This window comes from Centropristis striata, chromosome 5 (assembly GCF_030273125.1).
Source record: "Centropristis striata isolate RG_2023a ecotype Rhode Island chromosome 5, C.striata_1.0, whole genome shotgun sequence".
NCBI lineage: Eukaryota > Metazoa > Chordata > Actinopteri > Perciformes > Serranidae > Centropristis > Centropristis striata.
This window is the reverse complement of record NC_081521.1, coordinates 24,919,651-24,932,123: the sequence shown is the minus strand read 5'-3', so window position 1 is coordinate 24,932,123 and position 12,473 is coordinate 24,919,651. Positions and strand designations below refer to the sequence as shown.

The following is a 12,473-nucleotide window of genomic DNA, read 5'->3' as shown; positions in this document are numbered from 1 at the left end:
CTGTACTCTGACATTTTTAATGACTTTTTTCTTAGGACATATTATACTGTGACATTTTTCATGACATAATATGACTATAATATGACTTTTTAAATTACTTTTTTTATGTTTTATGACATTTGTTTGGCATACTACACTATGACTTTTACCCTAAAATCCTGGAAATGTACCTCCACGATTCCACAGTATACCCTGTTATCACATTGCTTCCAAAGAGGTTATGTATACAAATTATTTTTCACTTTTGTTGCCACTGGGAGATAGGGAGTGCCTTTGCAGAGGTCTTCTAGGCCTTCTAGTTATCTTTTAATTTCTTGACACTATACCTTGTAATAATGTTTCATCAGAATTTTTTAATTCCTAAGATCACAGAAAATATAAAAGCAGTTTACAAGGAATATGTTAGTAGATTAAGTGAAAGGAAAAGAGGAGAGGGCAGGATTAGAGGCAATCTACAGTTTCAGTAAATGTTAACCGAATTAACAACCTTTTCTTTCCTGAAGCTTCTGAAACATGTGAAAGGATCCATCTGATCCCTTATCTCTGTATCCACAGGACACCATGTCTTTCCTGTCCCTGCTTTTTTTGTGGACATCCAAAAACCAGTCACATACCTGGGTTTTAGCCTGCCTGTACAAAGTTTCTTTCAATGCCTCCGACTCTAGTGAAGTGTTAAATATGTCTTTAACATCAAAGGGTTGCTCTTCACTGGCTGCTTTACGTAACCCCTCCAGGCTCTTGGGAAAGCTGGGCAGACCCTCCAGGTCCAAGAGAGAGCCCTCCTCTATACACCTGCACACCGAGGGATGGATGGCAGAAATGGGGCAGTATGGAGGGGTCGGTTTGTAAAGATAGAGGTAGGAAAGGGATTGATGAAGAGTTAATGCAAAAGAGGAGGAAGAGGAAAACAATGAGAAGGAGTTTAGGTGGAAGAAGAAAGCATGAAGAGAAGAGAAAAGGAGAGTTACGATTAATAAAAGGACAGGGAGAGGGAATAAACTGGAAGAAGGAAAAAGAAAGAATAGAAGCTATAGCCGCAACAGTCTGTTTTTTAGCTTTCTCTTCTGTTCTGGATCTGTATGTTTTAATTTTGTTTGCCGTGTTGTTCATTAGTTGTAATAAAGGATCTGTTTGTTATTAGATATAATATGTGGTGTATATTTGCTGTGGTTGTAGATTGTAGAGTGCCCACATTGACTTATTTGGCTTTCTTTATAGTTAACAAAATGCATACCTGCGAGTGTGTTCATAGCTCATAGCTAATGGAGGCGTCTCCGTCTCTTCCTCCTCCTCGTCCTCCTCATACACTCCTGTTGTGACGGGTGACGGGGACTCGGGCGCCTCGTCGTGACTCTTCTCCGTCAGGCTGCCTTCCTCCTCCTCCTCATCGTCACCCTCCACTTCCTCCTCCTCCTCCTCCAGCCCCTGGAGCCTCAGCTTGGAGTTGGACAAACTGTGGCTGGGTGGGCGTTCCTCCTCAGCCTGGTCTGATCTGCAGAGGGATCAAAGGTCAAAGTAGAGAGGAAGTGTTAGAGAGGGTGGCCACTGTTTGTGAAACGATTAGTGACATTTCAGAATAAGAAACAGCCATTTAGAGCTTATGGGAGTTTCTTGTTTTGAAGCAACTTTTAGCCAGCTCTCTTGAAAAACATATGAATAGTCTACCTTATTATTTAGGGAGGTTTCAAGGAAGAAGATGGTAGAAATCTGAATTGTGGGTAATGTAGTTACCAGTACCCAGCTGCATAAAACAACTTTTTTCGGACCATTTTCCTCTAAAACTGTCGAGAAAAGTTAAAGGACGATGAGGTGAGTGTGACCATGCACCATCAAAACATAACTTCAAACACCAAACCTTATCTGCATATTTAAATCACTGTTGTTGTTTTTTTACTTTTTACCAACAGTAACTGAAACTGAAAGGACTTATTCTAGTTTGTTCTCTGTCCAGTCCAGAGCTTTGTGGCTGTTTCCTGACAATCTAAAAGACATGAGTCATCACAAGCAGAGAGCGAAACATAAATAATCTGTTGACAGCATGCACAGCCCAACTCCAGTGTCCGCACAAACATGTGTGCTGAAAGTCTGCCCGGAGCGCTTTTCAAACGGCCCACACATGATTAATTGTCCAGCTCCTCAGAAACAGAGCAGGAGATGGTCCGCTCCAGACCGGCTCCTATACACCCCGTAATGGTGGAACATACTTTGTGTGACTGAAGGAAGACGATGGCTGATCTGCAAACAGGCTATCAGCACACCACCATTACGACCTGCCATCTGTACATTTTCCAGCCAGCACCCCAACTGCACCCCCCCCCCCCCCCCCCCCCCCCCCCCCCCCCACACCCCCAGACCACGATGTCATGGCTCATGATATCATTTCCTCTGGGACGGCAAATTTACCCCTTCCATTTTTTGCCACACAGTGGACATTTATCAACTCAGACAGGATTACCTCTGGGAAGGGGTGCACAGGGACAGGATTGGGTCACACACAGTGGGTGGGTAAATGCGGGAAGGGGGACTTTGGGGGAGAAAAAGTTCTCCTCTTTCAATCTAGATTAAATATCACTATAATCAAATTGCAGTGCTGGTTGACGGGGGAAAAGTCCATGCCTGTGTACGGAGAAAGAAGCGTAGTTCTGACATAGGGGGCCCTGGGTTTTGTCATTTAGTCTAAACACGTCAGTTGGGTGTTTGTGTTAGCGGGCTGGGGGTATGGATATAGCAGGCGGATGGGGGAAGAGCTCCATCATCAGTGGATCTCCTAGATAAATGCCTCAACCTGAGTCCCCCTCAGGGTACAAACTGCCAGCCATTGTAGCCCAGTCCCAGACAAGGAACCAGCTCCAACTGTAGTTTAATCCAAACCATAGAGCTCGAGCCATGGCCATGGTCCTCGTTCCAGCCCTAATTATGACCTGGCTCTGGGTCCTGAGGAGACAGATACCTCTTAGTCCTTCAACACTGCAGTGCTGGAAATATCTGTGTTCATCTAAACCCCCTCACTTGTTTGTTTGAAACTTCCCACCCTGGGAGCAGCAGCGGTGCCCAAGCATCGTTTCCCAGCTTGGAAACTGGTCAAACAAAGTTTTCATGTGAAAGCAAGAGCTACCAGTGACTTTTATTTTGACTGGCTATAATGCTGAAAAAGGGAAGAAACTATGTTGCGAGGGCGGTTAAGAGCGATTCCAGATAGTCATCCATGAACGTGTGTTTGTGTTTGGCGTTTGACTTCAGTCACTCAGGGAGAATAAACAGCAGGCTGTCTGGTGGGAGGACAGAATAAGACATAATACTTCTGAATTACAGATATTAAAATGTCAAGCCAGCCTGTTGTGGATGAGACTCAGTATTGATCCCAGATGGCAGAGGGGCTAAATTGCCACCGGGTCTGCTGGTCATAATGCGTGTTGACAAGAGAGAGGGGGATGCTGGAGGAAGAGACAGACAGAAAGTGAGACTACCAGAAAGGAATTCACTTTGAGTTAGAAGAAGAGTGCATAGAGTCAAAAAAGACTGACTGAAAGAGAAAAATCTTTATCCCCCTTTTTCTTTTCTGACACTCTCTTCTTGCCTGAAACCTCTGAAGCTTCCCACCAAATGAGCTGCTAACGAAGAAAGCATTTCAGGATCTAAAGCAGGGAGCTGACCTTTTCATCCACTGACCAGAGCGGCTGTTTAGTTTAAAAAATACACATAGCACCTTCATCATTTTACAAGATATAATTTTTGGATCGAGAGAAAAACACACACATTCCTGACAGAGTTACTGGTTAGCAGATTAATTTATCAACTGCAGCAACTTTGGATTACAATTCTTCACTAAGACAACTCTAGTAAAACCTTAAAAAAAGCTGAAATCAGCCAAACTGGAAAAACATTGATGACTGAGATAGCTATATAAATTGGGCAGGGCATCTATCAAAAGTTATGATAGATCAGCAAACTGAGCTGCCAACTGCATTTGTTGCTGCAGTAGTAGACTAATCCAACCTCATGTTACATTAAACAAATGCTTGCAGTGATTAACTGAAAGGAAAAGCATACGGATACGCAATTTCAGGTACTGTTTGACTGGAGAGATTTTAATACTACTTTGTATTGGGTTACTAAAGGAATGGAGCACTGATAACCAGGCTCTATATATGAAATTAGCTTTGTCTCAATTTGTCGCAGGTTGTAAAGTGAAAAAGCATGACTATATCTAAAAAAAAATTTTGAGCATGCACACTAAATGCACCTGAAAGTTTTCTGTGTTGTTGAAATACACTTTTGTCTCCCAATGCAGTGCACAAAAGATCATTGTGCTGGTTTATGTTTATTACATTAATTAGCAGTGGCATTGTGGTTAGATACATTGTAAATATTAAGTGTTAGTTAATCCAACTAGTGTCAGTATGCAATATATAAAATCACTGCTCTGATTTTGCCATACAAAGTCAAGCCACTAGAGGGCACTGTGCACAAGTACCCGAATGTATGTTATTGTGTACAGGAAGAAGGAAGGGGCTAAACTATGAGCACAACCTTTTGTGTTTGTTCAACACAATGTGTTTGTCCCTTATTTTCCAAACCTGTCAGGACTAAATGTCCTGATAAGAGGAGGGGTTTTAAAAGTGTCTTCAAAGTGAGGACATTTCACCAGTTGTTTTGCTTTAGAGTTAGGATTACAGTTAGGATGAGGTTTGGGTATGAATTAGAGCTTGGCATGAGGATTGGAGGGTTAGCCTCATGGATCAAATCTAATCACTGGAGGTCTTTGCAAAAATCTTAATACAAATGTTGTCCATGTGAGCAAGTTTCCTTGTTACCTCTTATCCGTGGAGCTGGAGGCCTGGTTCATCTCACTGTTGGAAATGAAGTTGCGGATTTCTGAGAAGTACGAGTCCTCCTTCTCATCTAAAAGTGCATGATTGTCTGGCTCGGAGTTTGGGGAGGAGATGGTGGTTCCTAGGTTGGAGAGCATCCCGGACTGTTGGCTCACTGTTGGGGAAAGCGTGCAGACATACACACCCACACGCATAAACACACATGGACATGCCACCAGCCACACACACAAAGACACATTCAACCAAACACAAGAGAAGGATTAGTTTGATGAGCGTCAGGCATACATAATAGATAATATAATGATTACTATACACATTGTTCTCTTTTTAATATCATACCAAAGAGCTGCGGTTGTGCATTTTTTTGGTCAAAACTTTGTGAGACTGTTCAACACATTATGTCACACAGGATAATGTTCATGGAATTTTGTGTAGATAATAAACTGATAAAAGACAGAATAAATGCCCGGCTTTTATTTTATATTTGATAGAGATAGTGGAGAAGAGACAGGAAACCAGGAAGTTAAAAAAGCACCAAAGGTCCCTGGCCCCTAAATAACTAGGGACACCCATAATTTTATCTATTTTTTTCATCCTGGACCACTTAAAATGATAAGAAAAGATGTGACAATAACTGAACCAAGCAGTGTGGGTTACTCTATTTTTCCTAGAAGACACATTTGGCTTGTGTATGTGCAGTCAAACTCAAAGCTTACTTTAGACTTCATATTTAAGTTGCATTTATAGGTTTAGAAAAATATTATCCCTTCGTGTTATTTCATTTCTGTTCTCTATTCTTACAGATTTTATAACATTGCTCTTGGATGGATCACAGTGGTATTTAAGGGGACAGGATGGTATAATTTACAAAAATATAAGAATAGCCGTGTTTGTGTTGAAGTTAAGGATCTTTTCTTAGTCTGTATCTTTGCAGTTTACACTGAATACTAGCAGATGTTATTGCTTTACTTTAATTCGACTCAATTAGGAATCACTGTTTAGTGTTCTAATCAAGGATACGTCAAGAAACAGTTGGGCACTCTGCCACAAGGAACTTGTGTATGAATTGCCTCTTATTAACATAATCAAGTCAAACAATGGCATCCCTTGGTACTTGAGAAAGTTAATTTGTATGTTGGTGATGTCACAGCGGTTTATTGCTCCGCTGGGTTATAATAAATTGCACAAGGTGGAAACCAAGTGTATTGCCTTGTTTCATTAGGGTGCCATTTTGAATTTAGAAATGTTAGCTCAGTTGTGAAGCATGGGTCACTTGAATGTAAATGCTCAAATACACAATTGCTCAGTTCTGTTCCATCTATATTCAGTGGCATACTTCCACACTGGATATAAAGAGGCTGTTTTTGGCAATGCAGTTGGAAAAGCAAGTGTGAATTCTTTAATTAAGTGGTTTTTCCACTTTAAATAATTCACCAAACCAAGCTAAACATTTTTTTCAGGAGAAGATTTAAAATTTTCCAAATGATTAATGTGAGCCATTCATTATTTAGTCCATGAACATAAAACAAAATACCAAGACCCTGTTTAAAAACTATGTTTCTGTTCTCACACCCTCACTTTTCTCAGAGAAAACTGAGTCATAGGTGTCGCACACTGACCAGGAATGTTCTCGTGCTCGTGCTTCTTGAGATGGCGGTCGAGGTTGGTTTGCTGACCAAAGCAGCGGTTGCACAGGTGACACTTGAAGGGTTTCTCCTTGTTATGGATGTTGCGAACGTGGCGTTGAAGATTGGATGAGATGCTGAATGAGCGGTCACAGTATTTACACCTGCCGAAGGAGAACAGAAGAATGGGAATGTGGGTTAAAAGAGCAGCCGAGTTGCACAGTGAGTAAGGACTTCAATAGCACTTCATTATCATTATCACTTTAAGGGTACTGGTATTTTTTTTAACGATTCCCAGCCTTATTTGAGGTTCACCTCTGGATATTTATAGAAGGAGCATCTTTGTTTTAGAAATTTGTAGAAAAGCACAAATAAGAAAATATTTCAGAAATTGGAATGAAGAAAATAATGGGAAGACAAAGGAAATAAGTAGTACTGGCAGCAATACTTCTCCAGAGTAAATAATAAGATAATCATTTAAATTACATATCGTTTACTTAATCCAGATTTTATTGTTTACTTTGTTTTGGTTTTTTATCCAGTTTTCGACAAGAATGCATCAATCTGATACTTTGAATCAGGTTATCTGGCAAAAGCAATTTCCATTCTGATCCCAGAGCTTTCTTTTTCCCAAAATAAAAAAAAATCATACCACAGTGTGTGGAGCTTGTTGGGATCATTGTTGTGTAAGTAAAATTAGCCAGAAATTGATTCAGCCAAGAAAAAAGCAAATAAAAGCAGTGCCAAGTAAAGAGATGTCAAGTGTGGATATACCAGTAAGACAAGCAGACAAAGACAAATACATCAATGAGAGCATCTGTGACCAGAAAGAGCCTTTCAGAAGGTTTACAGAGCAGACTAAACTAGAATAGAATACCTGTAGGGTTGTTCCCCCGTGTGAGTCCGCAAGTGTCTGGTGAGGTTTGCCGAACGAGGAAAGATTTTCCCACAGTACCTGGACGGGAGAATGGACAGAAAGGCAGGGAAAAATTAGTCACTGCAAGTATTTTATGCAACATAATGCAGTTTCATGCATGTAAACATTTGCACAACACTAAAAACAACACGCTGCATCAGAGGGCCCTCACCTGCAGGCGTAACGCTCTTTGCCCTTGCGGAGGATGGCGTCTGAGAGAGAGGGTGGCGGTGAGCGGAAGTTGAACAGTGGATGAGCTGAGTGTTGCAGCGAATTGGGTGGCGCATCCAGTTTTAGAGCGCCAAAGCTCTCCAGCTTCTCTGTCATGTTCTCCATCGCTGACATCTGAGACGAAAAAAAGTTTTTATTTCCTAAAGTGAACCACATTTTTTCAACCAGATTGTGGTGTTGTTTGTGTATTAAGGGTTTAATTGGAAACCATAACAAGGTCAATGCAGCAGTTCGGATATCACAGAATCTTCTACTGTGTGTGTGTATGTTTGTGTGTGTGTGTGTGTGTGTGTGTGTGTGTATGTTAAAAGAGCAAAGGAAGCATTGAAAACAAAGACACAATGTCAGAAAAAACAGGGAGCGAGGGAAAGAGACAGAGAGCGGAAGCTGTGAGGAAGCACTATATCAGAGGTTAGCCTTGTTGTTTGTGCTAAAGCGAGTCACCTCCATGACCTATAACACATTCACAAACGCTCAAGTACCATTCCCCCAGCCCCCTCCCCCCCACCCCCAGCTCAGCTTCAGTGCTTTGTTCTCTACCTCTTACCTTCTTCTGCCGAAGCTACTTTTGCAGGCCAGCCAACTGGCTAAATGAGGCATTCAAGAACCCTGATTGGAGCTGTACAATATAGTTTGAGATACCCCCAACCGATAGTGGCTTCCCCTCCGCGAGAAGCTTGTGAACAAAGGGGGGCCAGTTATGTAGGAGTTTATTTGCCAAAAACAGCTTACATCCTTCCTTTTTTAGTGAATACGGGACGGGAGAGACAGGGACAGACACTCCGTCTCGATGTGTTTATTCACAGTCTGAGAACGGGTGGAGGGAGAGCGGGGTGATTTCGTCATGCGACTGAATTAGAGGTGGCATTGTGTTTGGATCGTTGGGAGGATCACAGCTGAGACACTCTGATAGGAGAAGTTTTTTACATGGGAGCCTGTGTAAACTTTTCATTCTGGGGAGATTCATCAAGTATGTGATGATGCCTCTTCATCCAGTGATGAATAATACAATGTTATGAGTACAGGGTGAATGTAATTAAGAAAGGTGCCGTTATATCATATTTTGCTTGAAAATGACAGAAAAAAAATGAATGCTGACTATTCTTGTAACACTTGTTTGTTTAGTGTCATGTATGAAAATGCATGTTTATGTGTAAATGTATCTGTCTATGCACCAAATGAGTGTTTTGCAAAGTCACAGTTGATAGAGGACACAGATTTCCAGGTCAGATTAAACCGTTTCCCCAACGAGAGCCCCCCATTCTCCTGGAGACAAACACAGGATGTCCTTGATGGACACGGTGCTATTATCTAGCGAGCCAGCCAGCCACAGAGAAAAACTTGGAGGGGGTTGAGTTATTAGCTGGCCTGTGGGCTCCCAGTACATGAAACAATGCCACGACTAAGATTAGCGTGGCCAAGAGAGGCAGTTTGTTACAATTCAAACGGTTATTATTCTCTCTTTTATTAATACTATCATTGCTTGTAATCAAGATTTGTAGAGGCAGGGAGGGTCTGGGGACAGTCGAACAATGTGACTGATTATCAAAGGAGCTGCGATAACAGACTGTGTCTTCTGAAAAAGGTAGAAGTGACGAGGTACACAGGCGCCACTCAGTAAACAAAGGAAGAAATCATACAGAACCCTTGAGAAAATAACATCAACACTGTGGAATGATGGTGCATAGGGCCCTATCAATTCAGGTTTCAGCGGCGTGGGAGGCAGGAGTGAGGTATTTTCACATAATACATGGTTTGAGAATAATAGTCGATTGCATCTGGGAATAATCAGCCTGTATGCAATACCTGGACGTCAATTACCCTGTTTGATATTCTCTTGCTGTAGTTTTTGTTCAAAGTGCATGAACCATTTGTTGTTTCTACCGAACATTAAACCAAGTGCTTTCCTCGACTTGAAATGTGTCAGTGTGAGTGCAGTTAGCCTACCTGTGGATGGAAAAGTGGTGGTGAGGGCCTGAGGAATTTTTCCTTCAGAGCTCCTACGGGGTCGAGTAGCTTCCTCTTCTCCACCCTGCTGGACCAACAACAAGGCAGAGGGTTACGTACCAAGGTCAGAGTTCATCTACAACCTCAACCTTTTACTATGTGTGGACATAAAGTTGCTTATGTTATAAAAGCAGCTACTAGTCTAATCGGGGCTGAAATACCTGTATATGGGGTCCATGAAGAATGCTGAGGGCTTGGCGTAGTGCAGGGGTGGTGGCTGGTGTGGCTGTGCCTGGGGCTGCTGCTGGTGCTGGGCGAGGGAGGATTGGTGCAACGACTGGGAATGGGGGTGTGGAAACCCAACTGGGCTTTCGTCCTTGACAGAGACCCCCTTTCCAACTCCAAAGATGTGGTTCTTTCTATTTTGTGGCTCAGCTGCCACACCGTTATGACCACCTCGGCTCCGGCCACCAATGCTGAGGTCCAATGGCTGTTCTTCACTGCTAGATATTGCTAAAGGTCCACTACTGCTGCCAGTACTACTGTTGGGGTTTGAGGGGTTTGTTGGGGTGGGAGGAGTTGACTTGATCTCCTTGGACTTTGTGGTGAGGTCAAATGGTGACTCCCCTGTGGAAGCAGGAGCTCCTGGGGGACCAGAAACCATCTTGTGCAGCTGTTCGCGAGGTGACTTGGGCTCTGCCTTAAAGAGCATGTTAGGGTTGAGTCGATCAGGGCTGAAGGGATAGAGGGAGGTGTGGAAGTTGGGCAGGAACTGAAAAGGAAACATGGAATGGTAGGGCAATGGACCCATCTTCTTCTCCTGATGGAGACCGATCAAACCTGGACCAAAATATTTTTCAGCAATGGAGGCGATGGCTTTGATGGAATCTGTGGTGGCTGCATTGGCATTTGTGTGGGTGGGCGGGAGGGCTTGCTCATCAGGGGGAGGGAAAAAGGAGTGCTGGGATGCTGCCGAAGAAAAAAAGGGACGATCAATAGTGAAGTTCCCAGAACTCGACACGGCTGATAACAACGCACTGTTCGTGTCTTCTAACTGGTGGCCTTCTTGACTTGATATGGCCCCAGACGGCTTCCTCCTTTTACCACTTCGCTCACGTTCACTCTCCCCATCGCTCTCGAGGTCAGAACCATCACCTGAAGCAGTACCAGTGGTGGTGTCCAAATCTGTCCCACTTGTGGTGTTAACATCTTCAAGGTCACTGCCATCAGACATGTCTGCCATCTTAGATTTTGGTTTGGCTTCTCCAGAAGACAAATCCAGTTTGTTCTCTTTCTCTTTGTCTTCCAGCTGACTCAAACTGTTGCCTCCATTGCTGTTTGTGGAGCTAACCAGGGACAGTGGAGGGGCATCTAGTGGACTCCGAGGCAGTTTCACCTCCTGACTGCTGCTGCCCAGCGGGCTCTTAAGCAACGGACTAGCCGGCAATAAAGGTGGTCGCGGATACAGTGACGGGGAGAAGATACCTGGGAAACCATGAGGGAGGGAGGGGAAGCCGTGGGGTCCTGGGGAGAAGGGCAAGCCAGCGTGATGGTGAGGTCGGGAGGGAAAGTAGTCAGTGAAGCCTAAACCTGACTGGCTTAGACCTGAAAGGTGGGGGTGGTGGGACTTGGCCTTGGCCATGATGGGGCTAGAGCTCATGGGGATGCCAGGGTTGAACATCCCTGCTGGAGAGCCGTAATGGTTTTTGCCCTCACAGAAGCGGCGATGCTTGTTGAGGGAGGAGGTAGTGCTGAACAACTGCCCACAGTCCTTGCACTTGATCTGGGTGCGGCAGTCAGCATGCATGCGTTTGTGGCGGCAGAGGTTGGAGAACTGGGTGTAGGACTTGTGGCACACCTCGCCTGGGGGAACAAAAAGACGCAGCCCATCAGGGCCTGGTTAAACCCATTTTAACACTGTCTCTAACTTTGTATACCAAATCAACAGCAACACTTGAACCTAAATGGAAACTGTTGCAAATTGAAACTCACAAATTGTTCCTGATATACTGTAACTATGTTGTATGTATTTTACTGGCAAACAATAACTGAAAATATTCAAGACAGTAGAGCCCGACGGATACTGGATTATTGGGGCTGATGCTGATGTGGATATTATGGCTAATAACAAATGCATAATATGTGATGGCACTATTTTTAAATTACCCAAGGATCTTTTCTGCATTATATTCTGTTTAAAAAAGTTTTCATAAGGGGGCACATCAGACGGCACATACACCAATAACAATATATCTGTGATAGGTCAATATTTGCAAGTAAAATCAGCCAATCGGTAAATTAGAAAAGCTCTACAAGAAAAATTCTAAAATACATAGGCATTTCCTTAAAGAGAGCAACAAATAGGTCTCTGATGTATAATTATAAATAAAGTATCATTATCTTTCATTATCATTACAGTAGCCATAGTCCAAACTAATCTAAAGTACATTTCATAAAGTTCTGCTGGAAACAAAAAGTAAGTGATGAGGTAAAAATCTATTATCAACAGCAAATAATCAAACGAACAGCAACACAAATATTATCTCTGGACCTGTATGCTTGGTTCAGATGATATGAACAGGATCAGAAAGTTGTTTCACACGGAGGGGACAAAGACGATGGGGGTGATGGGGTGGAAAGAATAAATAAATGGAGTGTTAAGAATTAGGTGGTCATTAACTCCCAAAGCTCTCACTTACAGATAAAGGGTTTGACACTGCTGTGGATGTGCTTATGCTGCTTGAGGCCTGATGAGGTGGCAAAGGTCTTGCCACACTCAGGACACGTGTGAGCGCGTGCCCCCACGTGCTGGGAGCGGATGTGGCGCTGCAGGTTGCTAGGATCTGTGAAAACCTGAAATTTGAAAGAAGTGCATCATAATTAACAATGCAAAATGAAAAAAAATGCTGTTCTTTCAGAATG

The 12,473-nt window shown here is 43.1% G+C and overlaps 1 protein-coding gene across 1 annotated transcript in view; it reads right to left on the bottom strand.

The window, feature by feature from the left end:
* The window catches only part of prdm16 (PR domain containing 16), a 135,007-nt gene that overhangs the window by 3,998 nt on the left and 118,536 nt on the right, over positions 1-12,473 (bottom strand). The window contains exons 7-15 of the mRNA XM_059333675.1: positions 12,251-12,404; positions 9,773-11,414; positions 9,552-9,636; positions 7,546-7,718; positions 7,335-7,412; positions 6,452-6,621; positions 4,815-4,986; positions 1,235-1,492; positions 615-792 (exon numbers count right to left, since the gene is read on the bottom strand). Coding sequence (XP_059189658.1) covers positions 615-792; positions 1,235-1,492; positions 4,815-4,986; positions 6,452-6,621; positions 7,335-7,412; positions 7,546-7,718; positions 9,552-9,636; positions 9,773-11,414; positions 12,251-12,404 — 2,910 coding nt within the window. The remainder of the gene's footprint in view (positions 1-614; positions 793-1,234; positions 1,493-4,814; positions 4,987-6,451; positions 6,622-7,334; positions 7,413-7,545; positions 7,719-9,551; positions 9,637-9,772; positions 11,415-12,250; positions 12,405-12,473) is intronic.